The sequence below is a fragment of the Mauremys reevesii genome, linkage group 11 (genome assembly GCF_016161935.1).
Source record: "Mauremys reevesii isolate NIE-2019 linkage group 11, ASM1616193v1, whole genome shotgun sequence".
Classification (NCBI taxonomy): domain Eukaryota; kingdom Metazoa; phylum Chordata; order Testudines; family Geoemydidae; genus Mauremys; species Mauremys reevesii.
In genome coordinates, this window is record NC_052633.1 from 27,951,070 (window position 1) to 27,967,551 (window position 16,482).

General features: G+C 37.2%; 1 protein-coding gene across 2 annotated transcripts in view; it reads right to left on the minus strand.

Moving 5' to 3' along the window:
• Positions 1-208: 208 nt before the first annotated feature.
• Positions 209-16,482, minus strand: part of WDR75 (WD repeat domain 75) — a 34,267-nt gene continuing 17,993 nt past the window's right edge. For both annotated transcript variants that reach the window (XM_039495579.1, XM_039495578.1), the window contains exons 14-21: positions 14,550-14,730; positions 12,766-12,860; positions 11,309-11,404; positions 10,381-10,550; positions 9,618-9,677; positions 3,595-3,741; positions 3,413-3,504; positions 209-509 (exon numbers count right to left, since the gene is read on the minus strand). In XM_039495579.1, the coding sequence (XP_039351513.1) occupies positions 302-509; positions 3,413-3,504; positions 3,595-3,741; positions 9,618-9,677; positions 10,381-10,550; positions 11,309-11,404; positions 12,766-12,860; positions 14,550-14,730 (1,049 nt within the window). In that variant the 3' untranslated portion in view covers positions 209-301. The remainder of the gene's footprint in view (positions 510-3,412; positions 3,505-3,594; positions 3,742-9,617; positions 9,678-10,380; positions 10,551-11,308; positions 11,405-12,765; positions 12,861-14,549; positions 14,731-16,482) is intronic.

The window sequence follows — 16,482 nt, forward strand, 5'->3', positions numbered from 1 at the left end:
TTGGAGAATAAACGACAGAGGTTAACAGTTGTTTGAGGTAACAGTGTGTCTGAGACAGAGTGGGGACAAAACCCAGATCCTGTGCTTTAGTCCCAAGACCAGCCTTCCTTTCTTAACTAAAATATATTAAAACTTCAAAATACTTGCTCTGAAATAAGAGCTTTTATATCAAATATTAGAATCCAATAAGAAACTTATGACAAAGGACTGAAAGAGAGCTTTTTGGTAGAACACAGCATTTAATCCATTAACATAATATTTAAGTTCATAAGAAAATATAAAATGCAACATATCGATGTTTCTAGAGAGCAGCTACCCAACTGTAGTCCATTCTTCTTATCTTTCGCAGCTGTTTTTCCTGAGATTTAGACAGTTTAGTTTGGATAATTTCACCCAAAAACTCTGTAGGATTTATATCTTGTTCCATCTCAGTAAGCTCTAAATCCTCATCTGATTCATCCTCTGCTTTTTCACTGTCCATTTCAACTTCATCAACCACTTCTCCGGTACTTTAAAGTAGGATGACAGACAAAAAGAGAGACTATCAGCATATTCTACCACAGAAAGGAATGAGAATATAGTTTTGATACTAAATCATGATACCGAGTTAAACTGTCTGTGCCGGTGAATTTTATACACGTTATATGACTTATGTAGCACTGCAAGAGCACTAGGTACTTTATTTACAAGGAAAAGATATACCCCAAAGAATTTACAATTTAAACAGATTACTCTCATCATATGTAGCACATATATACACAAACACACTACAAATATCTATAGTAAGGCCTAATAGTTGGGTCTGATCCAATATCCTTTGAAGTCTATGGAAAAATTCCCATTGGCTTAAATGGGCACTAGAACAATCCCTTAAACTGAACAGCTATATGTTCAACTGCATGTATCACACACCTTTGCCCATCTCACCCACTCTCTACCCACTAATCCATTTCTCCTGGATTTATTATAGCAATCCAAACCCTTGAACACTTCCAAATATCTGACGTTTTATTTGAAATGAAACACATCTGATAATTTTTTTCTCCATATTATATTTGCATAAGGTACTGTATAGACTATATTCAGTCCTGCATCAGTAATAGGTATAATCTCATGATTTTACAGGACTAGAAATGGGTATTTTATACCATTGAAGAGTGAGTTTTCCATCCTCCCTACAGGCCACAATATCATCTTTAAGGCCTGGAGAATGCAGAGATATCAGACCTTAAAGTGTTGACATTTATAAGTATAGAAAAAGCATCACAGTTAACTTTTCAAAGAAACTTTAAAAAGTTATTGCTTATAGTGTCCTCTCTCCCGCTCACACTCCCTCAATCTTGTGCAGACGACCAAATGATCTTAAGGTAGAATGGGTTTCAAAAAAAGAGTCCCAATACAAATGTTTAAAATAGTTACCTACAGAATACATGCAGCTGCATGCTGTCTGAAAGTTTAATTGGTCTTGTCTGAGATGATCTGTATAACTCTCTACTTGCGAGTAACATGGGCACCTTATACTCATCACTGAATTAAGAAATCTGTACCGTACCCTATATATTTTTATTATATATATATATATATATATATATATATATTTTTATTATATATATATATATATATATATATATGCCTGCCTTTATCTTGATGTCAGTATCCATATCTGCCTGTCAATGGTATATAACTTGCATATGCATGAAGTGTATGTACAATTTACACACACACACAAGTTGTACATACACTTCATGCATATGCAAGTTATACCATTGACAGGCAGATATGGATACTAAATCAAGATAAAGTGCATAAATGTTTGCATGTACATGTGTTTATACAATTTTTACATATTTGAATATCACTGTCTTTTTAGAGCCTCATCCTACAAATTCTTATGCTCATGTGTAACTTTACTTATTTGGATAGACTCAGTAATTACAATAGGATTTCAGATGAGTAATGTTACACATAAAAGCAACAAAGAATCCTGTGGCACCTTATAGACTAACAGACGTTCTGCAGCATGAGCTTTCGTGGGTGAATACCCACTTCTTCAGATGCAAGTTACACATGTGTAAGTATTTATAGGATAAGCTGTTAGACTGTATGTGCAGAAATTCTAACCAGGACTACTGACAAACCCTCTTAATGTAGATACAGCTTATACCAGCTAAAAAGTGCTATTGCCCATATAGCTTAAGCTGGTTTAGTGAGCGAAGCATGTTCTACTGGCAAAAGCACTTTTATACTGATATAAGTATCTACATGACAGCTTTTGCTGGTATAGAAATGTTGCAAAAACAAGATTGAAAACAACCCCTCCCTGTACCAGCAAAGGTTTCTAGTGTCTGGTGTATGTCTTTGCAAGTGTTTGCGAAATGCCTAATGCATAGGGTACCCAATTCTGGTTTGAGCTGGTGGGCACTACCACAATATGAATAATAATTAAAAAAAACCCAAACAAACAAAAAAAACCCAACCACAACCCGTGTTTCTCTGGAGATCTAATTCATTGTTTGGTACACACTTATGTATGAAAGGTTTTCAAGAATAGGCGGTCTAAAGGTTAATCTTAGCATGCTAAGTATTTTATTGGCTTCAGTGTACTTAGCATGCTAATAAATCTACTACAAAATTACTATCATAGGCCACCAACCTATATGGATTTTTTTTTTTTTTTAACAAGAACATACATTTATCTCACAAAAGAGTAAGCTTCATAAATGAAGACACCTCAGACATACCAAAGCGTTGCATATTGCTGCTAAACCAGTTAATCCCGTAAACTTGCTATGCATGCTATCAATAAATTTAGTCCCAATTGAAAAAAAAACCCTAGGCACTCCTGTGGGGGCCTCTCTCCCCCAATTTTAACTATTTAAATTTTGACTTCATGATTTCCTTTAGAGATAGAGTATTCAATTCTTGAGACTTCTAAAATGGGGAGTATGTAGAAATGAACATAGATTCAAAGTGCAATTCACTAATACAAATAAATGGAAAGGTCTGTGAATGTCTAACAGACATTTATGTAAAAATATCATTTAAAAAAAGATTTGGTCCTTGAATGAAGGTTGAAAACAGTTTAATAGGAAATGAGAAATTTCTACTTAAAAGGCAATTTTGCTTATGTTTACATGGAGGCCAGAAAGTTTACCCTCCTGCCCCCAAATCAATAAATTGGCACATTGATTCTAATAACAATCTAACAAGATCTTACAGCTTAGGGGGAAAGGTTATACATTTAAAAAGTAGCTTTAGAAGATATTTAAGTGGTTGCAGAAATGGCACCTTAATTATAATCATTCTTGTTAAAAAAAATAGGAAAACTGCCACAACACTTAGGAAGATCTAGTTGGAAAATATCAGCTGACACATGAAACTTATTTAAGCCACCAGCCTTGACTGTGTTTACCTTTTATTCTCCTTGGATATCAGCATTGAATTAATAAAAATGGAACACAGGAAAGAAGCAGATGGCAACACATGTGCAGGAGTGTGTAGGAGCTGAGGAGACAAGAAAACAGGTTTTATTAAAGTTCCATTTTTCATGCTTTTATATATGCATGTTTATCTCACACACACTCTCTCTCTCACCTCTTTGATTGCAGGTGAATCTTGGGCTAAGTGACTCTGGACAACTGCTGTGTCAAGATCTGCATTCTCTTTGGATCGTTGTTGATGCCTGTGCTTTCCCAACAGCAAAGAAAAGGGGGTCACAGGGAGACTCTCCTCTACTGCCAGCTAAAAAGAGCAAAGTAAAAAACAGAATAGGTAGTTTAAAAGGGGAAGGAGGCCTTCCTTTGTGAGAAGAAGAAAAGGACAATTTTTAAGTGCCAAGAATCTGAATTCCTCCTCTCATACTAATGCCAACAGCTAACAAAATGCTAATGTTCAGCAATGTGTTTAGAATTTACCAAGGCACAGTTCAGATATAGTCTAATTGCAGTCAGATAGAAATATGCAAGGAAGTTCAGATACAATCTAATTCACTTGGATATTGTGAATATTCTGCTTTAAAATTTACATTTAATACTCCACATTAAACTTTAATTCAGTTATAATCAGAAAAGTGACTTTGTAACAACAACAAAAAAAAGCACCTTTCTACTCAGAAGATCTGATTTCTGTGCACATTCTAAATAAGATCAGATTACTTCAATTACTCAAGGGCATATTATCCCCTCTGCCTCTGTATACAGGGTGGATAAAAACTGATAAGATCCAAATTTAGATTATAATCTATTAAGGTCATTTAAATTAAATAGAAACATATTAAGCAATACGTTTGCTGCCAAATATATATTACACTGGACTGGTGGAAGTCACTCACTGGTTATGCACCTGGAACCAGAATGTTTTGTAGTGCTAAACCAGTTTTTGACAACAGTAGCCTCTTCTGCAGGTGCAGGAAGAATATTTTCTTTATTTCAGTTTATTCCCCGCTCATTCAAAGTTAAGAAACTAACTGGGAGTTGAAATGGCAGGAATACTTTGTTTTCCTCTTCCAATCTATGAATAAAATCTAGGTGTGAGAGGATGAGATCTATTAGTTCTAAAATCTTGAAGGACACGATGATCAGAAAATCAGTTTAATTCACTAACTGCAGATATTACCTTTATTTAATAAATCACGTTTTAAATATGAAAAATATTTTGCTCAACTTTATAAGAAAAAAAGTTTAGTATCCAGCACATTTAAGGTACTTTTATTTGAAAAAAAATTAAACTTCTGTTTTTGTACATTTTTAATTGAGTTTGAATTTCCACCCAAATAGCGCTTGGCACAAATCAAGTAAAAAATTAATTTAGTAAAGAAGAAATGAATCATTCACCATTTTCTAACACAACATTTTTTATTAATGATCTAAATAAATGTAAATTAAGCTATATAATTGCTTAAATCAGCATGTATAGATTTAATGTATTTTCCTGGTTAGCAAAAAGAAGCACCACATATAGTATAAAGGCTACATTTAGTTTCAATTCAACCTGCTTTAATGGTTACCAACCCATGAGAAACCACTTTTCTTTTGGAAAATAACTAAAAAGTACAAATGCAAACCATAATTAAAATCAATGATTTAAATCAAGGTTTGCTGCTTGCTGATTTAAATAATGATTAAAACAAGTGATTTACCTCAATTCTCTCTATCTGCGTGATAGACTGGCCAGGGGACTGGCATCCAATGGCTCTTGGGCCCAGCAGACAGAATCATAGAAGTGGAAGGAACCCCGAGAGGTCATTTAGTCCAGTCTCCTGCACTCAAGGCAGGACTAAGTATTATCTAGACCATCCCTGACAGGTGTTTGTCCAACCTGCTTGTTAGGGGGCTTATTCCTTCACCCTCCTACTTCCCTGGTCCTTCTTGCAGGAACAGAGAGCAACAATACCCGAAGTCCAAAAGCGCAAACAATTCAATGTTTATTGGGGTGAACTTCCAGCAAGCATGATTTCAGTTTCCTTCCTTAGTGTCCCCCTTCCCAGCTCTAACACCACAGACTCTTGCCTGTACCCTGTTTCTGTTCCCATCCTCTGTTCCCATTTCCCCCTTTAGCAAAACATGATCCCAATTCCCCCATTCCCAGTTCCGGTTCCCATTTCTCCCCCCCACCCCCCTTACTTCCTGATTGACTGCAGACTATATAGTAAAACTTGAATTCTGCTTAGCTATACCTTAACCAATCACTTTACTGAAATTTAACTAACCAATCCTAACATACTGTAACATGGTTATTTAACCAATTATACCCCACCACCTTAACTGGTTTACACCCAACAAAATTAATTACACAGTAGACAGAAACAATCACAGAACCAGACAGAGACCATGCAAATAAACACACAAAACAATACAGAAGTGAAGAGTTCACAACTACATCTATACAGACATAAGGGTTTTCCAGCTGTGTCTATTGATAAGTGAGTTCTTGCCAGACAGGATGCTATTAAACTAAGTTTCCTTTTACATCTTCTAGGCTCTACCCTTTCTCTGGAGGTGATAGGAATATCAGGACAGGACTGTATTCCTAATAGCCCAATAGCACTTTATTTCAATGTGACTAGTTTGGAATGTGAGGATGTGACCATACACTTCCCAGCTTATGGCTGCCTAACTACATCTTAGCTGAGGGCCTTAGCCTGTCACAGTAAGAGAAGGCCATTACAGAGACACACAGTGATTTTTGATTCTTTCTTTTATACCTCTATAACTAGCTAAGTGATAAGAATACACCTAAATTCTTAAAGTATAGGCCTTTGCAGACAGGCCTGAATATCTATACCCTAACACTGCTCTTAAAAATCCCCAGGGATGGAGGATTCCACAACCTCTTTAGTCAATTTATTCCAGTGCTTAACCACTGACACTTAGGAAGTTTTACCTAATGTCCAACCTAAACCACCCCTGCTGCAATTTAAGCCCATTGCTCTTGTCCTATCCTCAGAGGTTAAGAACAACAATTTTTCTCCCTCCTCCTTGTAACAACCTTATTTGTACTTGAAAACTGTTATGTCCCCTCTCAGTCTTCTCTGCTCCAGACTAAACAAACCCAATTTTTTCAATCTTCCCTCAGAGGTCATGTTTTCTAGACCTTTAATCATTTTTGTTGCTCTTCTCTGGACTGTCTCCAAATTGTCCACATCTTTCCTGAAATGTGGTGCCCAGAACTGGACACAATACTCCAGTTAAGGCCTAATCAGCATGGAGTAGAGCAGAAGAATTACTTCTCGTGTCTTGCTTACAATACTCCTAATACATCCCAGAATGATGTTTGCTTTTTTTGCAACAGCGTTACACTATTGACTTATATTTAGCTTGTGATCCACCATGATCCCCAGATCCCTTTCTGCAGTACTCCTTCGTAGGCAGTCATTTCCCATTTTGTACATGTGCAACTGATTGTTCCTTCCTAAGTGGGGTACTTTGCATTTCTCCTTATTGAATTACATCCTATTTACTTCAGATCATTTTTCCAGTTCATCAAGATCATTTTCAATTTTAATCCTATCCTCCAAAGCACTTGCAACCCATCCCAGCTTGGTATCATCTGCAAACTTTCAGTGTACTCTCTATGCCATTATCTAAATCATTGATGAAGATATTGAACAGAACCGGATCCAGAACCGATCCCTGCAGGACCCCACTCGTTATGCCATTTCAGCATGACTGAACCACTGATCACTACTCTCTGGGAATGATTTTCCAACCAGTTATGCACTCACCTTATAGTAGCTCCATCTAGGTTTTATTTCCCTAGTTTGTTTATGAGAAGGTCATGCAAGACAATATCAAAAGCCGTACTAAAGTCAAGATATACCACATCTGCCACTTCCTTCCTATCCACAAGGCTTGTCACCCTGTCCAAGAAAGCTATCAGGTTTGGTTGACACAATTTGGTCTTGACAAATCCATGCTGACTGTTATTTGTCACCTTATTATCTTCTAGGTGTTTGCAAATTGATTGCTTAATTATTTGCTCCATTATCTTTCCGGGTATAGAAGTTAAGCTGACTGGTCCGTAATTCCCCTGGTTTCCCTTATTTCCCTTTTTATAGATGGGCACTATATTTGCCCTTTTCCAGTCTTCTGGAATGTCTCTCATCTTCCATGACTTTTCAAAGATAATTGCTAATGGCTCAGAAGTGTCACTTCTGTGACTTCCTTCTCCCTTAACCCAAGATCATGAATCGAGGATTCCAGGGAGAAAGGGAGTTACAGCTAATGCAGCTAACATTATAACTCACCAATATTTCCTCTGCAATTTGGACCCCATCCTCTAGGGAGGAGTAGGTCTGGGGGCATGGGCTGAGTGGAGCCACTTGTATGGCCCCTGTAAAAGCCATGTTAACAAGGAACTTGAGAGGGGTAGTTGAGGAAGAGGGGCCACACAAATCCAGTGGAACTCCCCAAAATCCAAATCACATCTCCCCTGTCCCTACATGGGAGCAGAGGTACAGCTCCAAGGCAAAGCCAGTTAGATTCTATACTGGTACATGCATCGATTAACTTCGAACAACGTATCCTTTAATACACATGCTGATGCATGAACTAGAAAGAACCCATCTTGACTTTCAGATTCTGGGTGTATACATAAGCCTAGAAATTAGAATTACCTCCCCAACACTGTCAACTGAGCAGCCTGGATCTGGAATCAGACATCCCAGGGCAGTGGTTTTACAGAGTCACTTCTCAGACTAGTATCACTACCACTGAACTACAGAGTACAGCTGAGTAAGGAATAAATAATGAATAGTTACTATTTTCCTCAAACAACAGATGAATATGGTTTCAAAAAGTCTATTTTAAGTCTTACTGATTTGTTTTAGATTGTAACTGTGAATACTAGCTATTTGAACTTTGATCTTAATTGCTTAACTGGGATTAATCAAATTAAGTGGTACTGTTTTTGTTCTGATTCAATGAATATGGAAGTACTCCACATTGCCGCTTAAGTCAATCTAACTTATGTTGCTCAGGGATGTGAAAGTTACAGCGACCTAAGAGTTGTCCACACCGGCGCTATGTCGGTGGGAGATGCTCTCCGATGCAGCTGCGCCAATGTAGCGCTTCTATAATAGATCTGCCCCTAGTATGAATGTTTTCAGTATATGAATTTTAAATTCACTCATTACTTGCTCTTAGAATTTTGAAATTCACTTATTAACACTAGTGATCATGAAGATAAATCAAACTTCCACTTTCTATGAAACTCAAACAAAGGGCCATTAACAATATGACTACAGTAGAACCTCACAGTTACGAACACCTCGGGAATGGAGGCTGTTCGTAACTGAGCAAAATGTTATGGTTGTTCTTTCAAAAATTTACAACTCAACATTGATACATTAAATACAGCTTTGAAGAAAAATGCTGTTTTTAACCATCGTAATTTAAATGAAACAAGCACAAAAACAGTTTCCTTACCATGTCAATTTTTTAAAAAAAACTTTCCTTTATTTTTTTAGTTGTTTATATTTAACACAGTACTGTACTGGGTTTGTTTTGTTTTTGTCTCTGCTGCTGCCTGGCTGGAACCAGAAGTATGCAAATGAGATGTGTGATTGACCAGTTAGTTCATAACTCTGGTGTTCATACCTTTGAGGGTCTGTATGTATAATTTATAAAATATGAATCGACTTCTACACAGTCAATTTTTTGCATTTTCCCAGCTCTACATTAAAAAGCATTTTCAGAAGTTACAAAATCCAGTATCTCCATGATTAAGTACACAAGAAAATAGTTAACACCGAAAACTAAAGATTTTAAACAGCTGCAGTGAAATGCCAATTGAGAAGTAAAAGCACTTTAAAATACTAAGATATCGCATTTAAGATATGTGCTTTTAGTACAGATGTAACACATTTTTGCCAGGAGAAAGGACAGCGATTTGTTACTTCGGCTTTTAATAAGTCTCTATAAAAGGAGCAATACTGCTGAAAAATAAGCAAAAATTAAATTAAACATGACTGCACCTTTAAATTAGCCGCTCTTGCTCCATGTCAAGGTTATCTGAACACTTATGATAGAAGAGAATTTAGATCTGACAAATAAGTGTCCAACTGAATGAATTTTGAACTCCTTTGCACAGCTCGACTATCAGAACAACTATAAAAGTACCTGTTTGCTTGATGGTGTAAGCCTTTCTTCTGCGGACTTTGTGCTAAATGTCAGTAGATCCTAGAACATGCAGAATGATGCAGTCAGATTATGGAGTGGAACAAGGTGTTCTATACACTTCAATGTATTATTTACAAAATAGTTTCACGATCTGAAAAGTTATTTGAGTGAAATAAAAGCAGACACATTCCCCACTGTGGTTTCTGTATGAAATATGCAACAAAGCAATGAAGGGGAAAAAAACCAGAGACCAAGAGGTAAATTAAGGTTAATGTAGATGGAGGGGGGGGGGGGGGGAGAGGGAGAGAAAGAGGGGGAAGGAAAGACAAAGCTCTGGGGGAAGCTAGTAGGTTTTGGATTCAATAATTTAATGATTTTTAAAAAATATTTGCATAAAGAGCAATAAATAGCTTATACGGTAGTCTGATAAGTGTTAGGCAATAATGGCAATTATCTTTATAGATCCCCAGATTATGTAGTGTTGCTCTTTCATCTGGTTGAGGCAGTAAAAACTAAGAATAACTGAAGTGGAATCAACAGTAATCAATTAAGAAGCTGGACTGTTTTGGAAACTGAAAACTAATGATCACATCATACCTTATGCGGGTTAAAAGCAGCAGCAGCATCAATCATCATCATCAGAGCAGCCCATTACACTGACTACCAGAGGCTTGGATTTTTATTGCTTGATCAGCAGCAGTTAGTGTGAATGGGTTAAAGTGACAGTTCTCTTATTTCCCCTTCCCCACCTGTCAGTTCTTACCTGTGTTTCAGTCAGGAAGTAAAGTTGAGATCTGCTTAACCACTGGTGTTTTTCTGGGCCAATTGAATCAGGGACATCTCTTGGAATGAAGACAGCCCACTGGACTCTCTCTCTACAGACATTTCTCTGGATACAGAATGGCCTTGGCTCATTTGGCTTAAATACAAACACTGGCAAAACAAATTTTTTATTTTTAATAAACAAAAGCATTTTCTTCCCACCTTTCTTGGGCTAGACAAGGCCCCACATGTCAAAGCCAAAGATGTGACTCCCCTTAACTTCAGTGTGCAGTTATTCTTAATTGGATGGATAAGATGTTACTGAATGATAGGAGGCACTCCCATGCCCAAGAATGTACATGATACCTTCATGGTATTCCCAGCCAGAAACAGAAACTAAACCCCTCTGCAAAGCAAAAGATCTACATGAGACATTATACACAGTGAAACAAATGCTCCACACCCCCTAAATTTAGCTAGTGTGGAAAGGATTAAGAACTAGGGATGTAAATACAGCTTAAAAAATTAACTGTTAAAATAATTTAAAAATATTAACCAATTAAAGGGCCAGCAGAAATTAACAGTTAAGGCGGGTTAACTGGTAAGCATTAGTCTTACTGGTTATCTGGTTAACATTTTACATCCCTACTAAGAACACCCCATGCAGAAAGAGTGACTGACCCATATTTTCATTGCCAAAGCAGCAGCCAACTGTGTTCTGGGAAGGGTGGGTGGCAGGGGAGCCCTACTTAACTGCTGGTGTCAAGACATGGCCCAGTTTCTTACACAGACAAAATTTAAGGAACTACAGTCTATTTTGTGCATTTAAAAAAAAGTCTTCAACAATAAAAATACAATCTTCTAGAAGCTATGTTTTCAGTGTTGCACTTTCACCATCTTTTGCTAGCGAAGGAAACCTTTGTACTTACAATCTGAACCTTCCAAGAGCCTTGAGACTGCAGCAATGTTTTCTGAAAGGGGGTCAGGTTGCAGCACCATGACGTTGAGCTGGGCACTCCATTCCACTAAAAAAATAAACCATAATACATGAAAGGAAATCAGATGTTTTACTAAATAAGAGGCCAAATGTGGAAAAGACACATATAGCTATACCTCTGCCTGGAAGACTCAAACTTTAATATTCACAGATGAGTCAAAACAGATATAAATACGAGTCCTGCTGTACCAGTATAAGAGAAAAAGGGTTTTATTATCTAGTCAGTTGGCGTTTGCTGTGCACACACTCTAGACCTGAATGTTTTTAAAAAAAATATTAAAATCTGATTTGCATAAACTAGTCATACTTGTACGGAATAGAAAGAAGTGTACAATATTGTTTGGAATCCTGCTATCCCAAATCCGTTCATTACTCTTCTCCAAACTACTACTCGGTACAACCTGATTTAGTTTGTAGGCTCTAAAAAGGAGATGGAAAATAACCCTTGCATATTGACAGGATAGTTCTCTAACCAGTAGAAAGCTGTTAGCCTCATTCTCCTACGTTGTACTCAGCCTGTGAACATGCACAAAATTGCAGGTTTTAAGCTTTTTAAAATCATTGATTTAAATGTTCACAGTTGTGGGGAATTATGGGAGAGTAAGACAATTATCTGGTGACAGCAGACATCAAGATTCAAAAAGTTAGCTTTATAACCGTTAACATCACATTGCAAAATATACAAAGTAACTCTCCTTAAAACAAACTAAGAAGTTCTCAAGCAGTATTTTTCTCATTTTGCCTATCTGAATTTCTACTACTGATGAGAACCTTGTTGGTTTGCATGTACGATGAAATCAATGTTTACTGACATTTACCAATAAAATTAAACTTTCCAAGCCTAATCACATTCCACCCCCCAAAAAATCCCTCAATAGTCAAAATGTAAGTGTAAACATTTCAGCCAAGATTGCTGCAGGCTTTACAATGTGGTAGTGTCAGTTAGTGGAGCAAAGAGGGTCTACAGCAGTGGTCCCCAACCTTTTCGTCCGGCGGGCGCTAGACAACGGACCGTGGCAGAGGTCAAGCATCCACCGAAATGCTGACGAAATTCGGCGGCATTTCAGCAGCGACATCTCTGGATGACGTCGCTTGTCGGCGGCAAGCGGCATCATCCAGAGGCGTTCGGCGGATGCTTGACCGCCGGCCAGGACGCGGGTGCATTTAGATGCGCCCGTGGGCACTGTGTTGGGGATCCCTGGACTACAGTATTATATAAAACTGAAGTATGTAAAGTACCTCTATTATGCGTCCACAGGCTGTAAAGTGGCAGGTCAGTTTAGAATCAAAGCTCAAAGTATTCGGGGTCACACTGAAAATGTAAGTGCTAACTATTATCAGTACTGCCCTGGCAGGTAACATTCACTGATTTAACAAAATCAATCTTACATGCACAACTGAGCAGGTTCCAGCAACACAGAAAGCCATTATCGGTGGTGCCAAGAAGGTATTTGGAACAACTTAGTCTCCCAAAACACAAGTTCCTAGGTGAATAAAAGCCAGAACAAAAATTAATGAGCCTTCTGATTATCTTTGTAAATTACCATTACACTCACAAGCACACTTTCAGTTAAATCTTAAATCCTTTTAAATTAAGCCAACTTCTACTCAGTTATCTACTGTAACAGCAGAATTTAGTCCTCTAGATCCATCTCTAGTGGCTCAATAAGAAATATAAGCAAACCTTTTGAAAGTGCTATAATCTTAAAAAATCTCAGCAAAAAGCAACTGTGTCTATGGACACTTACAACACCATTATAAGCCTGATTCCACACTGGTCACAATAAACTGTTAAACAATCATTGGTGCTAAAGAAGTCACAGTGTAGTAAAAAATCCTATATTTAAAGCATTCCTACCTGTGTTACTAAACAGTACGAGAGATTTTCTCTCTCCTTTTCAGTTTTACTAGTCTAATTTACTTTTCACCATTAATATGATTTTCTTAGTACATCTCCTCAGATTGGACAGTAAAATTAGGCTGGTATGTTTCTAATCAATTTTAACTTCTGGTTCTCTTGTGCTAGTACAATTAAGTAGCACCCTGATTTCCAGTACTTCAAGAGAAAATATTTTTGTCTTTAAAAAGCCTGTGTGTGATGACATTTCTAATATTAATATCAGAAAGTAAGTTTATGCGTTTCAAAAGGATTAGTTACTCTAGGTCTAATGTAAATGACAGTTCCCCTTTAATTACAGCATAGCTGTCCAATACATACAATTAAGGCCATCCAAATGATTGACCGGCCTTCAGAAAATTTATCATTGTACCACATGTAGACCATAGCTAACAAGAAAAAAATTCTCTGGGTCAATAGATTACAGATTTATCATTAATCTAAAATCTGGTCAATTTTTTAAAAAGCAAGTTTAACATAGCTGTGGTTAATACACCTGTCCCTGAATTTTCCTGCCAGCTTCTATCCTTTTACAGTCACATATTGCTCAGTTTCTTTCCCCTATTGTGAGAGACCCATAAGAAATTGATTATTCAGAGTAAAAAGTGAAACTGACCAACTACAAAAATGCTGACAAATTCACAGAACTAATGTTATAGTCCTAAAGTGTTCCATGAACACCAACAGGTCAAAAATATTGAGTTTTCAGTCATTTGCTGCAAATAGTTACACCTCAGCAGGCTAGGTACTTGATAGCAGTACTGTGTCACCATTCTCAGGAGCACCACCTTTGACAGGCAGTACTTCCAAGAAAAAAAATTCACAGCATTAGCTAATCTTCACAGAAATATAAGTTCCCATATGACAGGAGGATAATGGATAAAAGGGTCAAAGCTCGGAGAATAGTGATGAGTCGTACCCATTACTGTGCCAAGAAAGCAAAAGCTATTTTCTCAAGCTACAAGCACTTTTCCAAACCTGATCTGCTTGCTAAAAAACAAAAAACACCACAACCAACCACTTCTGCAAATACTCAACTCTCAAAGACAGCATTATAATGAGAAGGGAGAATAAAGTGTGTATCTTAAAAGTTTATTCAATGGAGTGAATGCTTCAAGTGAATCTCAAAGGTCATAAGCAGAGTAGATTTATACAAATGTTAAATATTTCATCTCTGTATGAATACATACCAGTGCTCTTTGAATGCTATAGATGAAATTCCTTTTTAAGTAGTCTTAACTTGAAAGTAAAAAGCCAAATAATAAACGTTACATACTGTATTCTTCCAGGTGGATGACAAAAAGTGCATATAAGATCCCAGGTATCCGAGTTCCACACAGTGACTGTTTCTTCAAAGCTAACAGCAAGCAAAGAACCATCTTCTGAGAAACAGCAGTTAGTAGCTGGATAGTTGTGATAGCTGCCCACAAAATCACAGCTCCATCCCATACTTTGTTCTGTTAGATTGAACCATTAATTAATATATTTATTAATTCTTTCTATATTAAGACTTCTAAATGAAACTGAGCAGCGCGCTTCTGTTAAGATACTATTCAATGCCAGTATAGAAAATGCCCAGCAAGTATTGCATTCTTTAGGTTCTACACTTGAACCACTAATTTGACACATCATGGAATTTGCACACTGCAATGTTTTTGTTCAATATGCAAACTACATTAAATGCAACTTTAAAAAAAAAAGGGTTCCTAGAGAGATCTAATTTTAATTCCTGTCACTATACTGAAAGAAGGTCAATATTATCAGTGAAAATGTACAGCCTTAAAAAGTATTGGACATTTCAAAGCACTTGAGGTTATTTCTAAAAATGTAAATGTCCTTTCCTATACTTGATTTTCACTGAACCAGACTGACACACAGGTAGAATCATAGAATATCAAGGTTGGAAGGGACCACAGGAGGTCATCTAGTCCAACTTCCTGCTCAAAGCAGGACCAATTCCCAGGCAGATTTTTACCCCAGTTCCCTAAATGGCCCCCTCAAGGATTGAACTCACAACCCTGGGTTTGGCAGGCCAATGCTCAAACGACTGAGCTATCCCTCCCTCTCCCCCCCCATGTTAAGCTTCATGCACAATACAGTAACCTGTCAGCAAACTTTCTTGTTAACTGTCAACTTCTTCTGGATCTCTTTCCCATCATTATCAATTACCATAAAAACAAACAGGATCTTTCTCCTTCCAAGCTGATTTATTCAACGACAAACAAGTAACTAGTTTGGAATTTCCCCAGTTGGTTCCATAGTAACAATATATTCTCTCAATTGATTTTGAAATAAATGGCCGGTGTGGGAAAAAAGTCAGGAAGATAATAAAATAGAATCTACCCAACATCATTTTGAATGATACTTTATACTATGCTTACAAGATGCAGAAAGATATTCATTACATGTTCTTATTTCTCTTTTGCTTTTACATTGTTTCTTTAGAAGGCAAAGTGCCAAGATATAAAGGGGCAAGATACAAAAATTGGTTTTACTAAAAACAAAAATAAGCCAGTGGGATGTTTTACACATACAATAAATAAATCACTGCACTGTTTTTTGATATACTGTTGCGCGGCAGCTCTTTCCTCTTCAGTCCCCAGGTATACAAGACCAACTACATGATGCAGATACACAAAGACAGATCAGCTGTAGACGCCCATGCATTCCACGACACTGAACTCTACACAGCCCTTGTATGTAAGTAGGATGCAAAAAGCAAGAGGGACTTGTTCAGTGGATTCAAAACACTTCCATGGTGAGAGCAGGAAGAACCATTCAACCCCACCAACACCTCTCCAATTCATACCATTAATACTGGCTGCAGCCTGGCTGTTCAGTTAGTTAGGAATGGAGACGAGTCAGGGCAGTAGGAACCTATTCCCTCCAACACAGTTTCTAAGAGCAAAAAGAGTGTTTACTCATGGAACTGGGATTTAGTTTAGGATTAAGGTTATTTAACCCTAGAAAACACTTTGTTTATCTCCACCTCAGCATTTGTAGGCATTGTACAAGAGCTAAATCCAATGGCTCAGAGAAATTCACTATGGCAAACAGAAAACTAGCAAAAGAAAAAAGGTAACCTATGTAGTCTAACGGTATCAGAAAAAATGTCTATTTATCTATGAATTAAAACAAAATGAACACAACCAAACTGAAAGCAGATCACTGAAAGGCTGCTGTCAAAAACCATATCTGAGAACCTGTGA